This window comes from Myotis myotis, unplaced genomic scaffold, assembly GCF_014108235.1.
Source record: "Myotis myotis isolate mMyoMyo1 unplaced genomic scaffold, mMyoMyo1.p scaffold_m19_p_1, whole genome shotgun sequence".
In the NCBI taxonomy this organism is placed as follows: Eukaryota; Metazoa; Chordata; class Mammalia; order Chiroptera; family Vespertilionidae; genus Myotis; species Myotis myotis.
The window spans coordinates 108,798,382-108,818,116 of NW_023416313.1; the positions used below are offsets into that span (position 1 = coordinate 108,798,382).

The following is a 19,735-nucleotide window of genomic DNA, read 5'->3' on the forward strand; positions in this document are numbered from 1 at the left end:
ACTATCCCAGGGGAGAAGAGGCTATAGTCAGGAGATCTATTGGGTATGGCAATGAATTCAGTTAAGAAAACAATTTACATACACTAAGGAACATGGATTGTTTCTGAATTTATTTAGGTTTTTTTTTTCAAGTTCATTTCATAGTTGTGTATATCAGGTACACTTTTGTAAAATTATACCTCATTACTAGAATGAGACATTTTGAAAAATTATATTTTTTAATTGATTTTTGTTGGTATGTAGGAAAGTGATTTAATTTTGGTGTACTCATTTCATAAGCAGAAGAAATTGCATAATAGGTCTGTTTTTCTCTTTGTTTGATTGTCTTGAGATTATCAGTGAGTGAGCAATCATATAATCTGCTAGTGATGATAATTTTGATTGCTTCTTTCCAGTGCTATGAGTCTCCACTTCTCCCTATTTGTGAGATTTCAATGGCTGAAACTTCCATTATAATTGGAAGATTTAAATTGAAAAGTTTTTAGTATTTCACAGTTCCAAATGCCATTGTGTGTTGTTTACAAGTGAATATTCAATTCCTATTTTAATAAAAGGTTTGTTTGTGTTGTTTCTTATTTTTGATGTTTTTCTTGGTTTTTCTCCCCCCTAATTCACAAATTCTGCATGACTAATGAGTTTAGCAAAATGCCTTTAGGGCATAAATTATACTAATTTTATAATTATTTTTAAAATTAGTTTAGTTTTTATATTAAGGTTCTCCAGAGAAACAGAACCACTAAGATATATATGGGTATACTTGAGAAGATGACTATTTTAGGCATTGGTTCATATGATTATGCAGATCAAGAAGTCTCACAATCTAATAACTATAAGCTGGAGAACCAGGAATGACAGTGGTATACTTCAGTCCAAGTCTGAAGACCTAAGAACCAGGGAATTTGATGGTGTAAGTCTCAGTTCAAGTTCTAAGGCTCCAGAAGCAGGAGCTCTAGTGTCCAAGGACAGGAGAAGATGGATGTACCAGCTCAAAGAAAGAAAGCAAATGCACCCTTCCTCTACCTCTGTTCTGTCTAGATCCTCAGTGGATTGGATGATGCCCGCCTACATTGGTGAGGGCATCTTCTTTACTCAGTTGCAGGTTCAATACTAATCTCTTCCACAAGCACCCTCACGGACACACTCAGAAATGAATATCATAGCCCAGTTGAATTGACACATAAAATTACAAATGACAATGACAATAACCATGAAAACATATAATGTACTAGGCAACATGCTAAGTATTATGTCATTTAATCATCTCACTAAAGCTAGGAGAAAGATATCATTATGCCTTGCATTTGGAAAAAGCTGAGATCTATAGAGGTTAAGCTCATTGGTAGACACAGATTTCTTTCTTTCTTTTTTTTTTTTTAATTGCACATCACTCCTTTATTATACTGATCTGAAAAAGACTTAGTAGTTATGCTCAAAATGGGCCCATGTGGCAGGGCCAAGCAACTGGAACATGATTCAGAACTCACACAGTAAAAGACACACCTGGACATGATCAAGAGACATTTCACTGCCAAGAGACAATAATGCCAATGCCGGGGAGGGATTCTAAAACACAGCAGGATAACTCCTACAAGTCAAGGAGCTCATCCCACCTTGGTGTGAGGAATGGCTTATTTTGTGATGGCCACATGTGGGAATAGTTCAACCGCCACTGAAAACCCCAGAAGGGTTTTTGTTTTGTATTATTTTATATAGATAGGCTTTTTTTTTTTTTTAAAGTAAATGCAACATGTAAACATTCAGGATTGATCCCGATCTTCTAGAGCCAGCTTTTCTGGGGTCAAGGAGGAAATGTTTGTTTGAATCACCAGGCATTCATCTTCCACTAGAATGACTGGAGCCCCCAGTCAGTTCATCTGACTGCAGAATAGCACAGCACTGCTCTCAGGAACACAGAGGTTCTCTTGCCTCTCATTGGTCACGCCTTAACATGGCTCCTCCTTACTCCCCTACTTTCAAGCAGGTCCTTAGTAATAAACAAAACAATAGCAAAAAAAAAAACAAGAGTTATTGCCTCTGGACTCTTAGATAAGAGTCTCCCTTGGCTTAGACTGAGGACCCGTGACCCAGAAGGGCCATTCTGACTAGACTGCATGAAGGGAGTGGGTGTGGGAGACAAAATGGCTAACACAAAAGTGGGAACCACCAGTCCCCATCCGCAGCTACAACCTAAGATGCCCACAGATGTGGTCAGTGTGACATGTGCACAGGAGAGATGCAGAGGAATGGGATGGGAGGGAGGGTATCCTTGGGAAAGTCGTCTGCCTGCTGGCTTTCACTTCTTGGCCTTGCCCTGGGCAGCCACAGCCTCCATGGCTTTGCGCACGGTCTCTTCATCCCCCAGGAACTGCATGGGCTTGATGGGCTTCAAGTTCTTGTCTAATTCATAGACAATGGGAATACCAGTCGGCAGGTTCAGCTCCAGGCTAGCCTCTTCAGAAGGACCTTCCAGATGTTTGACAAGGCCCCGAAGGCTGTTGCCATGGGCTGCAATTGATACCCGTTTCCCCTCCTTAATCTGGGGCACTATTTCTTCATTCCAAAAGGGCAGAGCTCTGGCAATAGTGTCCTTCAGACTCTCACAGGAGGGTAGCTGATCTTCAGTGAGGTCTGCATACCTGAGATCCTTACTGATGTTGCTGTAGAAGGGATGGTCGGGCTCCATCGGTGGTGGTGGGATATGGTAAGAGCGCCTCCAGATCTTTACCTGGGCCTCGCCATGCTTGGCAGCAGTTTCTGCTTTGTTAAGACCAGTCACACCCCCATCGTGCCGCTCATTGAGACGCCAGGTCCTCACTACAGGCAGCCACATCTGGTCAATGGCATCCAGCACAGTCCAGAGCGTCCGAATTGCTCTCTTCTGCACTGAGGTGAAGCAGATGTCAAACTCATAGCCGGCATCTCGCAGCGCCTGCCCGCCGCGCTTCACCTCCTCGTGCCCAGTCGGGCTCGGGTCCGCATCGTACCAGCCGCTGAAGCAGTTCTCCGGGTTCCACGCGCTCTCGCCATGCCTGATCAGCACCAGCTTGTAGGCAGCCATGGTGGCGGTTCCGAGTGCGGAGCAGACTGACCACAGATTTCTAAATATAAATCTATCCTAACCAAAACTACTTTGATGGATTTTAATATATTTAGTCATTTAATTGCTATTACTATTAGTATGGATAGCTGATGTTTGTTGAGAAATTATATAACAAAATATCTAAGCCATTGAAATTTATTAACACATTCAACCTTTGAAATAATCATGTGAGGTGAAACCTACCAATATTCATTTTATAGATGAGGAAACTGAGTCCCAGAGGCCTTATTATGGTGAAATATCTTTGTATTTCACAAAAACACACCTTTAATACTGTGTTATGGCTTTAATAAGTACTCAATTTAATAATAAATTTATTGCCAAAACCGGTTTGGCTCAGTGGATAGAGCGTCGGCCTGCGGACTGAAAGGTCCCAGGTTCCATTCCGGTCAAGGGCATGTACCTGGGTTGCGGGCACATACCCGGTGGGGGATGTGCAGGAGGCGGCTGGTCGATGTTTCTCTCTCATCGATGTTTCTGACTCTCTATCTCTCTCCCTTCCTCTCTGTAAAAAATCAATAAAAATATATTTAAAATAATAATAATAATAATAAATTTATTTAGAATTTTCTTGTATTTACATTCTTATTTAAAATTAGTCTGAATTTTATTTTTTGTGCCATAATCATTAGGTTAACAGGAAAGCTTGTAACTTTTGTAAGCTCCAGAGTATCACAGAAATTATTACACAAAAGTTCAAAAGAGTTCACTTGATAGTTATCTGGATCTGCATGTTTTTTAAAGGGCAATCCTGCTAGCCTATTCAATCTATATCATAGTGAGTCATGTATTTCTTAATGTTGTATTAGTGAATTATTAGTGGTTGCATTCTTAATGTTGTCTTAATGACCTATTAGTCACATGCATTTTAAATAGGGATTATCACATTTTATATTCTAAACTTATTTCAGTTTAAATTATCTTTCTACTTCTATTTTGTAAGCTACACAAATGAGTAGCATGTTAGCTGGTAGTCAGAAAAATTTTTCTTGGCTGTATTCTTTCGGTTATTTTGAATTCTGTTAGTTAAGCTGTCCTTATTGCTTACAAGAGACCTGTAAAGAGAATAATGGAATCACAAATAAAATATTTTATGATATAATTTTCAGCCTAGAGCAACAGAAATGAAACTGAGATGAATTCAACACATTGTAAAAATTTTAAAGTAGGATAATTCTTGTTTCAAACTTTGGAGAAAATATTCAGAATCATAAGAGAATACAGAATCCCTGTACCCAAGATATTATGTACTCCTATTTCATTTATTATCAACTTCATATGAAAGAAATCAAAACCACAAAGTGTGAATGAAAAGCTATTAATGGATTGTAATATTAATTTATTTCAAACATTTGTTAAATCCCTGTACAAGAAAGTGTCACATTTGTATAAGGCTCTGACCTTAAACTTCTTGGTCCACCCTGGAGGTCACTTGTAGTTTTAATGAAGAATTTATCAAATGAATGAATGGCTTCCTTCCTCAAACACCTCAGCTTAGGGGCTTTCTCTAGTTGCAGAAAAACATTAAGTCTACTAAAGGAGGAGGTCAGATATGTGGGGGAGTTAATGTCCACAAAAGCAACCTTCAAACATTTGTTGGTAGAGGAATATTTCAGTTTCCACACCCCTTGATGGGAAAATGTCTTCAGCAAATAGTCAGCAAGTCTGATCCCCAGTGGACATCACAGAAGTTAGAATCTCCATTTTTTTAAAGACTGAATAATATTTTATTATTTTATAATATTATAATATATGTGTACCATAATATTTTTATCCATTCATCTGTTGACTGACACTTAGGTTGTTTCCATATCTTGGCTATTGTGAATAAAGCTGTAATTATCATAAAATTTCAATAAATATCCGTATTTATTGTACTTATTTTACATATTCTATTTATTTTTAAATCTTCATGGAATTGTACATACAGAAGAGTGCACATATTGTAAGTATATAGCAAAATGAATTTTCTCAAGCTGAACACACTGTAACCAGCACCAAGGCAAAACAAATAGAACATGACCAGCTCTCCTAAGTCCTCCTGCCACAGACAGGCCTTTTCCGCTACCGCTCACACTACCATATCTAACACCATTCTAGCTTGCATGAGTCTTTTAAACAAATGACACACATCCCTATCATTTCATTCCTACATATATCCTCTTTTATTGAACATTATTAAGTCTAATCTAAAGACAAAACCATTTCTTAATCTCACCATATTTTACATACAAATACAAAAAACATTTTCCAAATTTTTTTGTTAGAAAATTCTTTCCTCAAGTAAATATGAACTAAAACATGGATTAGTCAATTGAACAGAATGTATATAACAAAGGAGTAAAAGGCATATTTTTCACGATACTGGTTTAAAACTAAGTGGAAAAATAGTATCCTATGTTCAAAGATCACATAAGAAGCATATTGAATTTTTTAGTCACTACCCCTTCCTACCATTAACTGGTTTATTTTGCTAAAAAAAAACACTGTAATTCCATTAATAATATTAAAATATTACATTCTATTTAACCTAAGTTTACAAGTAATTGTTTTATTTCTATTTAAGTCATAATCTATGTTGAAAGTTTTATTTTCAGATGAATAGATATATTTCAGAATAATAATTCTTTTTATTAGGTACATCTTTTGATTAAAAAAAACTAGTTTTGAATTCACAAAGTGCTCAAAGTAATTTTAAGGTGACATAATGTAATGTATTTCTGGAACAGTCTTTGCCTACAATACAGAGCAATTCCATATTCATTAGATACTTCCTTATATGACAGACAAATGCCTGAAGGAACAATTATTGCAGTGTCTGAGGCAGTGTACTATCTATTCAGCTAAAATGCAGCCCTCTTCTTGTTAAAACGGAAATAAAGAGCTGATAGTGAACTTCATCAAGCTACTTATTTGCATTTCAGAATAATGCCTGGCTTTTATGTTCATTCTCCATCTTGAGTTAATATTTTTAAAAAATTAAATAGGAAATAGAAAATTAATAAAATTTATCTTGTTAATCGTCACTCTTTAATAAATTTGAGGTCCATAATAAAATTTTCATGTTTTTCCTCCTTTAATGATATGAAGCAAGTATATACTTTGACAGTTCAAATAATAACCTAATCACATTTGTTTAATAAAATATTCAAGTAATCAAGTAATATTGATTTCTCACCAATTGTTAAAAAAAAATAGTAAGTCAAAAAAAAATTACAGACAAGAACCTTAAAGTTGTTTTAAGTTATTGAAAATAATTGATAGTGTTTATCATTAAATTTCAAGCTACCAAAAGACTATTTTCAGAAACACTGACTTTGAGCATGCAGAATTGAAAATTCTTTTGTCTACTTTGTTTATTATGCAGATAGCATATACTTGTCACTTATTTTTCTAACTTATCAAGCATTTAAAATATATGTGTTTAAAATTTTTGCTTATTTCTTAAAAATACTGCCAAAATCTATCTTTGAAGAAAATATTTAAATTGCAGACATTTCCAGGGATGTTACAAAAAGGGGTAATATAGTAAAAGTTTATTGAATTAATCTTCTAGCTCTCAAGTAATCATTTCATTGAATTACAAATCAATGAAAAATTAAAACTGAGAAAAAATTCTTTTTACTCAGATATCATTGTTGGCATGGCCAGTTTGAGGCTGTTAAGAAACAAGAATGTTGTGGAGATTTGTTCCTGGTAATAGCAGTGTAGGTAATTTTGATCATCACGTCCATTGAAAACACAATCAGGAAGTTCAAATATGAATTTAGGCATATCTATACTGTTGTCTTTCAGACAACAGAAATAATAGAGCAGTGATAATTTCTGGGTCAAGTTCTCAGAGAAGATGGCAACTCACTGTAGCAGGCCCAGCATTTGTAGCCACTTTTCCTCAAGAAGAATTAGCATATTCCTGTCGAAGTGGCTGAGGATTTGAAAAACAAAACTTTCGACATATTCAAGGACTTAGAGGGGCAGAATTTGTGATATAGGGCCCCACAAAAATAGAATCTGGTAAAGTAGCAAGTTTCAGCTGGAATCCAAAAGGAATGCAAATTAGGAATAAGGATGAAATTCAAATAGACCAGCCCTCAGTGGCTCTGAATTACAGCTTTGAATCAGCTCCAGCACATATTGGATTAAAGAGATCTAGAATTGCTAATGCACAGGCCCCATGCCAGAAGCAACTGTAAATCCTCTCTAGAGAAAGGCAATGTAATCTTAGGTTTCCAATAAGTCCTACAGTTATTATAAACATCATTGATCACTCAATCCAAACAACCCAAAGATATGAAAAATAAGACAAAGTGATTGCTATGGACTGAACTGTGTCCTCCACAAATTTATACGTTGAAGTCTTAATATCAGTACTTCAGTATGTAACTGTGTTTGGGGATAGGATTTATAAAGAGGTAATTAAGGTAAAATGAGGTCATATGGATTGGCCCTAATCCAATATGAGTAATGTCCTTACAAGAAGAGGAGATTAGGACAAAGACATATACAGAGGGAAGACCATGTGAAAACACCAGTAAAAGATGGCCATTGACAAAACAAGAAGAAATGCTTTAAAATAAACCAAACCTGTCAACACCTTGATCTTGGACTTCTAGCCTCCAAGACTATGAAATGATAAATTTCTGTACTTTAAGCCACCCAGTCTGTGATACTTTGTGATGGCAGACCTAGCACACTAATACAGTGATCACAGTCTGAGAGAAACAACGTAAAATAGAAACATCTACAGGGAATCCAGAAAGTAGAGGTGTCAACAACTGACCTAAACAAACAAATAAATAAAAAAGCTTATGGTTAATATGTGCAAGGAAATAAAAGATAGAATTGACACAGAAATAAAAAGTATTATAATAAACTAAATGGAATTTCTACAACTAAAAAATTCAGAACTGAAATAAAAATGTCAAAGATGGCTTTAATAATATATTTTATAGACTGTCTACCACTGTGCAATACACCTGAAACTAATACAAAATCATATTAAATGTAAACTATAATTTAAAATTAAATTTAAAAATACTATATTTGATGGAGATGAAGAAAGAATATTGAACATATTGAACTGGATGAAAAGTCCGAAGAAAATTGTCACAATTGAAGTGTGAAAATTCAAAAGGATGGAAAACACAAGAAAGAGCATATGAGACAAGAGACTTTAAAAAAGTCTATGCAAATATTTGGACTTACAAGGAGGAAAAGAGAAAAATATTAAAGATTTAAATATATAAATAGCTGACAATTTTAAAAACTGATGATGATATAAAACCTCAGACTAAGAAGCAAATGAAGGAAATATATCTAAACATAACAAGATAAATGTGCTGGAAGCAAGTAAAGGAATGACAAAGAGATATAACAAAAGCATCTAGGGAAAAAGGAAGAATTTCTTATAAAGAAGTCCTGGGAAGATTGAGGCCTGATTCCTAAAATAGAAAAACAAATTTGAAGCCATATGACAATGGAATAATACCTTCAAGTTATTAAAGGGAGTTAAACACTATACCCAGAGAAAATATTCTTCTAAAATGAAATGAAAAAGTCTTGACAATAAGGAAAAATGTTTACTCTTACAAAAACTGCAAAATAAAACTGCATTAAAATGTCATTTTTCATTGATCAGAGTGGCAAACACTGAAGTTTGAAAATTTTATGTTAGCAAGACTTAGGAAATAAGCTCTCATATACTACAAAAATTACTCAAAAACTATGGAGAGAAATTGGAAAATTTGGAAAAATTACATATTCATTTCCTCTTTTATCCAGCAATTCTTCTAGGAATTTATCTTAAATACATACTGACAAAATATATAAAAAGATATAAAACAACAAAATCTATAGCAGTGCTGTTTGTAGTAGCAGAAGAGTAGAATACAACAAACATATACATAAATAGGAACTGATTACATATACTATGGGCATGATATATGAATTACAACAATATGGACCTCCTTTTACGAAGATTCACGCTGATAATGCTACTGCTGAGTGCCCAATCTGCCAATAGCATAGGGCAACCCTGAGTTTTCTATATGGCACCATTCCTTATGGGGAGCCTGCCATTTGGAAGCAGATTGAGTGCATTGAACCTTTGCCATGAGGAAGCAGTTAGAGATACAACTTCACTGAAATAGAAATATATTCAGAATATGAATTTGTCTTCAAGACCCATGATGCTTCTTTTCTAGCACCATCATCTGTAGACACACAGAGTACTTCAATCACTCTCATGTGATTTTACACAGCATTGATTCTGATCAAGAAACTACTTTCTCAGCATGAGCTGCAATGGTGTTATGGAGTTCATTGGTCTTACTACTTACTCTCTTACCCAGAAGCAGTTGGCCGAACACAAAGATGGGATGCCTTACTGAAGAGTCATTTATGGTGGCAGTTGTGAAGACCACACTGAAATGATGTGCTCTCACAAGATGTAGTATGTACTTTGAATTGGAAATTATATTATACTAGAGGCCCGATGCACGAAATTTGTGCAAGAGTAGGAACTCCTTCCCCTTGCTGCTAGCACCAGCTTCCCTCTGGCACCTGGGACCTGGGCTTCCCTCTGGCAGCCGGCAGACACCTGGGACCAGCTTTGTCTGGAAGTTCATCTGGTCTAATTAGCATATTACTCTTTTATTATTATAGATAGATGGCTGTGTTTCCCCTCTAGTCAGAATACATGGGTCCAAGAATCAAGGGTAGGCAGGGCCTTCTCTCACTATTTTACCTGTTAACCCAATCACAGGATGTTTGCTTTGCATCCTGAAAACCTTTAGGACTTATGGTCTAGAGTCTTAGTTCCCAAGGAGAAAATGTTTCCACTAGCGAACACAATAATGCTTCTATTCACTTTGAAGAGAAGAATGTTATTTTGGGGTCACTGAGAGAAGTGATTCAATTGATGCTAACTATTAAGGAGAAATTGATTTGCTGCTACACAATAGGGCAAAGAGGATCATATCTGGAACTCAGGAAATTCACTAAGGTTGCTTTAAGAGCTTCCATGACCTCTGGAAAATGACAATGACAAAAGTCAAACCATTAAGGTAAGGACTCAGACCCTTCAAAAATGATCATTTGATTTGCCCTACTATGTAAAGTACCACAACCACCTGAGCTTACAAAGAAAATTTAAAATATAAAATAATATCAGAGAAAGAAATTATGAATATTTCTTCATGACCAGTTACAGAAATAATAATATATAATATGTGTACCTTAAAAATTAGTAAAGTTATAAAATGGACACATATGTAATACCCTTTGTAATACTTTAAGCAATAAAAAAAAAAAAAAAAAATTAGTAAAGTTAATCTCCAACAAAATTGTATAGACCAACAAGGAATATAATGAAAAATATTTTATATATATAAGGATATTTTATATATATAAAGATAATATGTATAGATGTACATACATATACATACATATATATGATGCATAAAGATAATATGTATATATAAACATGCATACATATATAAGGAAAGATAATATGTGTATATGTATATACATATACATACATACATAAATATTTAAGGTAAATCCAATGGGACTGTGAATGAATCTGAGAATTAATTTATATAACCAACAATAGATACAAGGACTGTTGGGACTGGATGTCTCCTCATTTTGAGAAGAGAGAGTGAGAGCTTTTTGACTTGCACAAAGTCTGGCTGCATCTTGTTAGTGGAAATATAGTGTTATTTTATTCACCCTTCCTCAGTCCTAGCATAGGGACAAACTTTCTGTAGTTCTTTGAGTTCATGGTTAATTTTTGGCAATTAACCACTTTTTAGTAGTTAACAGATCTTTACATTGTATTTTTTCCCTGTTCGACTTGCTGTTGTGATTTCCATCTCCTACTGCACCCTGATTAATACAACATTTCTTTCAAGTAAATATTACTCTATAACAATACATCTCAAAATGTAATACCTTTTTAAATTGCATTTATAAAGTTATTGAAGAGTTTGCCTATTTTAAAAATTATATGCTTTGTTGGACATTTACACATTTTCTTTCAGGGTTTACTTGTACATATTTGTTTATTTTTAATTAAATTTATTAGGGTGACATTGGTTGATATCATATAGCTTTCAGGATTGGATTTCTATATTACAAGATCTATATATTGTACAGTGTGCCCACCACCTGAAGTCAAATCTTCTCCTGTCACCATATATTAGGACACCCTTCACCTTCCACCCCTTTTCCTCTGGCAAGCACCACGCTGCTGTTTGTGTTCATGAGTTTCAGTTTTATATCCCACATATGAGTGAAGTCATATGGTTCTTAGCTTTTTCTGACTGACTTATTTCACTTAGCATAATATTCTCAAGGTCCGTGTTGTTGCAAACGGCAGTATTTCATCCTTTCTTATGGCTGAGTAGTATTCCATTGTGTATATGCACCACATCTTCTTTATCAGCCCTCTATTGTAGATCACTTTGATCATTTTCATGTCTTGGCCACCATAAATAATGCTGCAATGAATATGGGGTGCATGTATCTTTGCAAATAAATGGTTTGCCCCAAATAAAGATTGCTGGGTTGTATGGTAGCTGTATTCTTAATTTTTTGAAGAATCGCCAGATTGCTTTCCAAGGTGGTAGTACCAGTCTACATTCCCTCCAGCAGCGAATGAGGGTTTCCTTTGTTCTACTACCTCTCCAGCACTTGTTATTGTTTGTTTTGTTGATAATGGGCACTCTAACAGATGTGAGGTGATATTTCATTGTAGTTTTGACTTGCATTTCCCTAATTGCTAGTGAGATTGAACATCTTTTCATATATCTATTGGCTGTTGCATGTCTTTCTGGGAGAGGTGTATTTTCAGCCCCTCTGCCCACTTTTTGATTGCATTGTTTGGTGTTGTCACAAATTATCCCTGTTTGTGCTGTAAGCTTTTTGGTGATCTTACTCATAGTGTTGTAACCTTATGTTCTTTGTTTCAGGTAGAATAACTCCCTTGAGTATTTTATGCAATGGAGGTTTTCTGGTAATAAAATTCCCCAGCTTCTGTATTTCAGGAACATTTTTATTTCTCCTTCATATTTAAAGGATAATTTTGCTGGATGTATTATTTATAGCTGGTAATTTCTCTCTTACAGATGTTTGAATATTTGCTTTCACCCTCTTTTGGCTTGTAGAGTTTCTGCTGAGAAGTTGGATGAAATTCTTATGGGTTTTCCTTGTAGGTCACTTCCTTCTTTTCCCTGAATGTTTTGAGAATTTTTTCTTTGCCATTAATTTTTGACAGTTTTAATACAATATATGTCTTTGGACTGAGGTAACTAAGTGTTCTGTTTGCTTCTTGGATTTGAGGATCTTCTTCTTTCCATAGATTTGGGAAGTTTTCACCTACTATTTGTTTGAATAGACTTTTGTTCCTTTCTCCCTTTATTCTCCTCTGGAATGCCTAGTATTCTAAGTAGCTTTTTCTGAGGGAGTCAGGTAGTTCTCATAGAGCTCTTTTGTTTTCCTTTATGCTCAGGTCTCTCTCTTCCTCTTTCTGTGTCATTTCTAGATTCCTATGTTCAATATCACTAATTTTTTTTCCTCCATCTGGTTGTCTGTTTTCTGTGCTCCTGAGTTCACTCTTTTTTTTTTTAATTAAATCTTTATTGTTCGGATTATTACCGTTGTTCCTCCTTTTTCCCCCCATAGCTCCCCTCCACCCGGTTCGCACCCCACCCTCTGCCCTTACCGCCCCCCACTGTCCTCATCCATAGGTGTACGATTTTTGTCCAGTCTCTTCCTGCACCCCCACACCCCTTTCCCCCAGAGAATAGGCAGTCCGTTCCCTTTCTATGCCCCTGATTCTATTATATTCACCAGTTTATTCTGTTATCAGATTATTTATTCACTTGATTTTTAGATTCACTTGTTGATAGACGTGTATTTGTCGTTCATAATTTGTATCTTTACCTTTTTCCTCTTCCTCTTCTTAAAGAATACCTTTCAGCATTTCATATAATACTGGTTTGGTGGTGATGAACTCCTTTAGCTTTTTCTTTTCTGTGAAGCTCTTTATCTGACCTTCAATTCTGAATGATAGCTTTGCTGGATAAAGTAATCTTGGTTGTACGTTCTTGCTATTCATCACTTTGAATATTTCTTGCCACTCCCTTCTGGCCTGCATAGTTTCTGTTGAGAAATCAGCTGACAGTCATATGGGTACTCCCTTGTAGGTAACTGACTTTTTCTCTTGCTGCTTTTAAGATTCTCTCTTTGTCTTTTGCTCTTGGCATTTTAATTATAATGTGTCTTGGTGTCGTCCTCTTTGGATTCCTTTTTTTTTTTTATTGCTTAAAGTATTACAAAGGGTATTACATATGTGTCCTTTTTTTCCCCCGCCCTTGACAATCCCCTACCCCCCAGTGTTGGATTCCTTTTGTTTGGGGTTCTCTGTGCTTCCTGAACTTGTAAGTCTATTTCTTTCACCAGGTAGGGGAAGTTTTCTGTCATTATTTCTTCAAATAGGTTTTCAATATCTTGTTCTCTCTCTTCTTCTGGCACCCCCATAATTCGGATGTTGGTATGCTTGAAGTTTTCCCAGAGGCTCCTTACACTATCTTCATATTTTTGGATTCTTTTTTCTTTTTGTTTTTCCAGTTCGGTGTTTTTTGCTTCTTCGTATTTCAAATCTTTGACTTGATTCTTGTGATCCTCTAGTCTGCTGTTGGAACTCTGTGTAATATTCCTAATTTCAGTAAGTGTATGCTTAATTTCTAGTTGGTCCTTTTTCATATCCTCGAGGGTCTCACTAGATTTCTTGAGGGCCTCACTAAATTTATTGGCAGTTTCTAGAAAATTCTTGAAAAACCTTATAACCATGGTTTTGAACTCTAGATCCTGTAGTTTGCTTTCCTCCATTTCTGTCATTTGTGACCTGTTTCTTTGTCTCCTCATTTTTTATGCTTCCCTGTGTTGATAGAGTGGCTTTCTGTGCTAGGTGTCCTATAGGGCCCAGCAGCTCAGCCTCCCCAATTACCTGAGGTGGACACTCTTGGTGCACCCCTTTGTGGGCTTTGTGCACAGTCTTGTTGTAGTTAAGCTTTGATTGTTGTAGGTATCACTGCGAGGAATTGACCTCCAGGCCAATTGGCTGTGAGAATCAGCTATGTCTACTGTGGGAGAACTTCTGTGTTGGAGACACCCTATTGGGACAAGACTTGCTTCAGTGGGGCTTTGGTGCTCACTGAGTCTGCACCCTGAGTGTTTCCCTTATGGATCTGAGGAGTTGTAATCTGGTTGGTCCCACTCTGACCATGGGGTACACTGGCTCTTGGATCTCTAAGGAGGTGCTAAGTTAGCCTCTTCCTAAGGCTACCCAGCAGGAGCTATGGAGAGATCTGCAGATTTCTCTTCTTTGTTTGGGGTTTGGAGGTGCCTAGATGAGGCCCAGCTGTGAAACAATGCAAGGTGCTGTGGGCCTTGGGCCTTCTTTTGGAAGTTCTGGGTCTCTCTGACCTAGCTGCAGTTTGTTAGGTAAATTTCAGATTGCAAAAGGCCAGGCCTTTCATATGCAAAAGCCTTTGCTCACAGCTTGGGTAGGGCGGAGTCTCAGGGAATCGACAGGGCAGAGCAAACAGCTATGGCTGATCCTCAGTCCTACCGTAAGAGGTGTCCTGGTAATCGCTGCAAGCACCCCTGAGAGAAAGTTGCCCGCGAGTTCCATCCGCTGCCAGACAGTCTACTTTCTCCCCGTATGTGTCTGGGTCCCCAGAGACTTGCCCAGAACGGGAGTTCAGAGCAGTCGGGTGCTTGAGACTCCCTCCTGATTGAAAACGACAAACATGTCCTCAGTTGCCAACCCTTTCCACGTGCGCCCCCCCACGTCTGCACTTTACTTCCACACCTCCTCTGAGTCTCAGTGTGCTTTTCTCTTTCCTTCTAGTTGTAGAATTTCCACTCAGCCAGCTTTCCTGTGGTTCTGGATGGTGTCAGTTTTGTCTTTTAGTTGTATGTTTGAAGTGGTTGTGCAAGACAGCAATTTCCAGTGTTTACCTATGCCGCCATCTTGGTTTCTCCCTGAGTTCACTCTTAATTTCATGCTTCATTTTCAGGATTTCTGATTGGTTGTTTCTTTAAAGTTCAGTCTCTTTGGTAAAGTAGTCATTTTGTTCATTAATTTGTCTTCTGAGTGCATTGAATTGCCTGTCTGTATTTTCTCACATTTCAGTGAGTCTTTGCAGGACTGCAATCTTAAAAACCTCTGTCAATTATATCACATATTTCCATGTGTTTGCTTTCTATGGCTTTTTTATTTTCTCTCTGATCATCTTCATTTCATGGTTATTCATGGTATTTGCTGTTGTCTTTTGCCTAGGCATGTATACTTGTCTATATTAATGGCCTTCTAAATAGAAGCTTCCTATGGAGATCTTTATACTATTTTCTTGTAGATATCACTGAATCGCAAGATTTTTTAGCTCTGTGATCTCTCAGTCTTAACCTCCAAGGCTTCCACAAGACAGTATAGCTGTGCTGCTTGAGGGTGAGATTTGTTTGCTCTCAAAGTAATGGTGACTCCTGCCCTCCTTGTGGGTCCTGCCATAAGCACCCCACATAGAGTCAGTGGATCTGCTACAATAGCTCTTGGTTTACAGATACCATGTTCCTTGACCTGACTCCGAGGGCAATGGGAGACCAAGAAGCAGCAGGGCTCGGTGGTTCTGTATCTTTGTCTAAAACACTGCCACTCATCCCAGCAGTGGAGAGTCACATGGCAGAATCCCATGCTCTGCCAGACATGTGCTGGCTCAGACACTGTTCACTTAGCTGGCCTTGATAGTCTGCCCCCAACAGTTTTCTGTTATTCCTGGATGAAGGAACTGCCTATTACTGCGGGCTTCCTCCCCTTTCAGACCAAACCAAGTTCTCCTGGCTGCAGGGCTGCATCGGCAGGCCCATCTACTCTTTCCTCCATTCTTGTCTCCGTGTTTATGCCTAATTGCCTACCTTTAGATGTTCCAATGTGTGTGTCTCTCAGGTGTGCCTCAGAATTGAGCAGGGAATTCTTTGTTGAATTATAGTTGGTTAACTTACTGAAGTTTCAGGAGGAGAGGCCAAGGGCCTCTCTTATGTCATCATTCCTCTGATGTCACTCTAAAACTTAGTACCTTAAAACAAAAATGTGTAACTATCTGTGATGGTTCAGTTGTTTGAAGAGATCAGCTGGATGTGGTAGCAATATGTCAGGTGGGGCTGCAGTTATGTGAAGGCTTTACTGTGGCTGAACATTCATCCCATGGCTAATAGTTGATACATAGGGCTCTCAAATGCAGCATCTAATTATGACCATCTTATGGGTCTTCAGTTTGTCCCAGCATGGAAGGCGGGTTCCTAGCAGAAATATCCTAAAAGCAAAAGTTCCAGAGGAAATTAAATAAAGATACCAAGTCAGTTATTTAAGAGCTATGCCTAAAAACAGTTACTTCTATCATATTTTACTACAGTCCAGCCAAATAATTATTTCCATAAGCTCTCATTTTCCGGGAGTTCTGTTGCCAATTTAGGTACTAATTTAATAGTTAGTTTCCCTATGTAGAACTATCATAGTCTGATATTGGCATTTTAAATGAAAATAAATTTATTGATATCAATTTGCTTACAGAATACCAGGAAAGGGGTGGCCTATACTCCTAAAATATGTAGGAAAGAAGAGAAGCAACACCCACACTCTAAATTCTTTCCTAACAAAATTACAACTTTTACTGGTTAATAACACCAGTCTACAATTCATGTTTTTATGAGAGAAACATTGAACACTGTGGCCCTTAGTAACTTAGATCAGCTGCCTGCGTTATAAAGAATTCTCCCGTAGGCTCATGTCCTTGTGTTATTAGTTCAAAACTCATACACTAAGGAGCTTCATAAACTTGGCCAAATATAGATCATAGTCCTGAATCCAAGCTGTCAGAAGAAATGTGTAAGTTGAATACATTCAACATCCATAAAATTGGAGTAAGAATTTACTTCCAGTCAAGATTCATAAAGTGGAGAATTCTCCAAACGTAGAAAGAGGATTCAGATACAAAGCAGCTCTCCAAATACTGAAATGTCTGCTGTGCACATAATATACAGGGTAGGGCAAAGTAGGTTTATAGTTGTTCGTATTAAAAATAATACAATAATTAATAAATAATTATACAAGATTAAACTCTTTGTTTCATGTACTCGAAACTGTAAACCTACTTTTGTCCCACCCTGTATTTGTCTTGGAAAATTTTTGCAGAAATATTGAACAAATTCTATTCAATTCTCTAAGAAATGGGCTTATTAGGCAAATAACAAAGTATGAAACAACTGTTAGACACAGTTATTCACACGAGTGTAGCTTACCCACTACATAATATTATTTCAGTTTCAATTGCCTGTTTCAGTTACCAAAGAGAATAGATAAACAATTAATCACATAACATAATTCTAAATTATTTAGGGTGATACGTTATAATAATTTTTTCTCAGGGAAATCAATTGATTTTTTGTGTACAATGTAAAATTATGACTGATTATATATACATATGTATATATACATATGTATATATACATATATATACATACATATATATACACATACATATATATATATATATATATATATATATATATATATATATATATATATCTGCTGTTACCAATATGAAATATATTTGTGTTGGAAAAATTCAGAAGAGATAAAATCGGATAATATAAAATACATCACAATAGTGATAACAGGTTTTGTTATTTAGCTATTAATTACAATGAGAGTTTCCTATAAAGCATGTTTTCTAACTTACATTCTATTTTCCTCAACTTAAAGTTTAGGGATTTAAAAAATCTTTGGAGAAAATAGCTACTTCTTAAAAGTTGAAGAAAATGTTGACTTTCTGGGGGAAGGTTAAAAACTCTACTTGAAATATACCTACTGTGAATGGCTGGAGAAAAAGAAAATTATCTCAATAGGCCAAGAGAGAATAGGTTCATACACCATGTAAACCTGTCTACAGAAAACAACTGATATTATAAACTGACTAGAGAAATATGGTTACCAATATATAAAACACTGAAATAGCAATTAGATATTAGGTACTCAGGTAAAAATTTGGAATCAATATTCTTTGAACAGTAATAGTTTTTATAATGTTCTTAAAATTTCCATCCATTCATTAATTTATCTATTATTTTACTGAGTTGTTAATCTTTTATTAAACACTAGGTGCCCAGTGCACGAATTTGTGCACTTTGAAAGGAACTGTGGGCTGCGAGGCTGCGGTGGGCACAGGGGCATGTCTCGGTCCATCACCCATGCCAAGGCTCAGCCCCTTTCACCGCAGCCCCTGGGTCCCCTGTCTGCTGGCAGCCCCACTCCCACTGCCACCACTCCCATGAACTGACAGAACCAGCCCCACTTGCACCCACTGACAGTGCAGAGCGATTGGGGTTGGCACCAGCAGAGGATGCAGGCAGGGTCAGCACCGTCAGTGGGTGCAAGTGGCAACTGCTGCCCTGATTGCCCCTCAGGAGCAGGTAGAGAAGCCCTCAGGGGCAATTGGGGCCCACAGCTGCCGTTCGAACTAGCTGATGACACCGAGTGATAGAGGCTGGAGCCAGGTGCTAGCAGCAGGTGCGAGCGCTGGGCAGGACTGGAGTGCGTGGAAGCAAAAAAATTTCAGTAATCACCAGAGGCTGGCCCCCATGACAGCGACTGGCACCCCATCTTGGTCTGGCACCCCTGCTCACCTCCTCCACAATCCTGCTGTAGCTGATGCCTGCCATGTTACGCACTCTGCGGCCTGCTGCCTACCCTTGACATGTTCCGCATGCCCCCCTGGTGGTCAGCGCATGTCATAACAACCAGTTGTTTAGTTGTTTGGTTGTTCAGTTGTTCTGCTGTTTGGTCTATTTGCATATTAGGGTTTTATATATATAGATTTCCTATTTGACAATCTGAAAAAAAAACATTGATGAAGCAAAATGTCACTTTTCTCACATATATTAAAACTAAGCAGGAAAGAAAACAATACAAATTCAATATGTGACCACAGAAATAAAACTACACACATGGAGGTAAATAAGGATTACATGAAGGTACTATATGGTGTAATATTATTTTTTTTAATGCTGATTACACAGATTGAATCATTTTGTGAAAATTTACTCACCTAGACATTCATTTTAAGTAAAAACTTGCAAACAAATCTACACTAATAAAAGACAAAGATGCTAATTTACCGTACCTTCGCTACGCCCATCAGCCAATCAGAAGAGCATGCAAATTAACCCAACAAAGATGGCTGTTAAATTTGCATACTGCAGGTGGGGCAGGCAGTACCAGACGCTGCCCCGGGATCCGGGCCTCTGATCCGTGACCCGGTGAGGCAGGGCCGGCAGCGCGCGACGCTCCGGGCAAGGTCCAGGCAACAGATTGGGGATGGGGGAGGCAGGCAGCTCCAGATGCTGCTGTGGGGTCCAGCAGAGCAAGAAAGCTGGTGGCTTGGAGGGCATGGTTCCTCTGTCACCCCAGCTTCCTCATGGCAGCTGTGGAAACTGAAGGCAGAGAGGAGGAAGTCCCACCCCCACAGAATCGAGAATCAGCTGTTGGTCACACAGCTCTCAGTGGCCTGACAG

At 37.4% G+C, this 19,735-nt stretch overlaps 1 protein-coding gene across 1 annotated transcript; it reads right to left on the reverse strand.

Moving 5' to 3' along the window:
- Nucleotides 1-2,281: 2,281 nt before the first annotated feature.
- On the reverse strand, nt 2,282-3,058 carry LOC118659183 (phosphoglycerate mutase 1-like). The gene has a single exon (XM_036315392.1). It carries the CDS (start codon nt 3,056-3,058, stop codon nt 2,294-2,296), a length of 765 nt encoding a protein of 254 aa, XP_036171285.1. The 3' UTR covers nt 2,282-2,293.
- Nucleotides 3,059-19,735: the final 16,677 nt, after the last annotated feature.

Excerpts from the sequence above, each read along its gene's own strand:
- LOC118659183 (XM_036315392.1), bottom strand. The coding sequence starts at position 3,058 with ATGGCTGCCTACAAGCTGGTGCTGATCAGGCATGGCGAGAGCGCGTGG.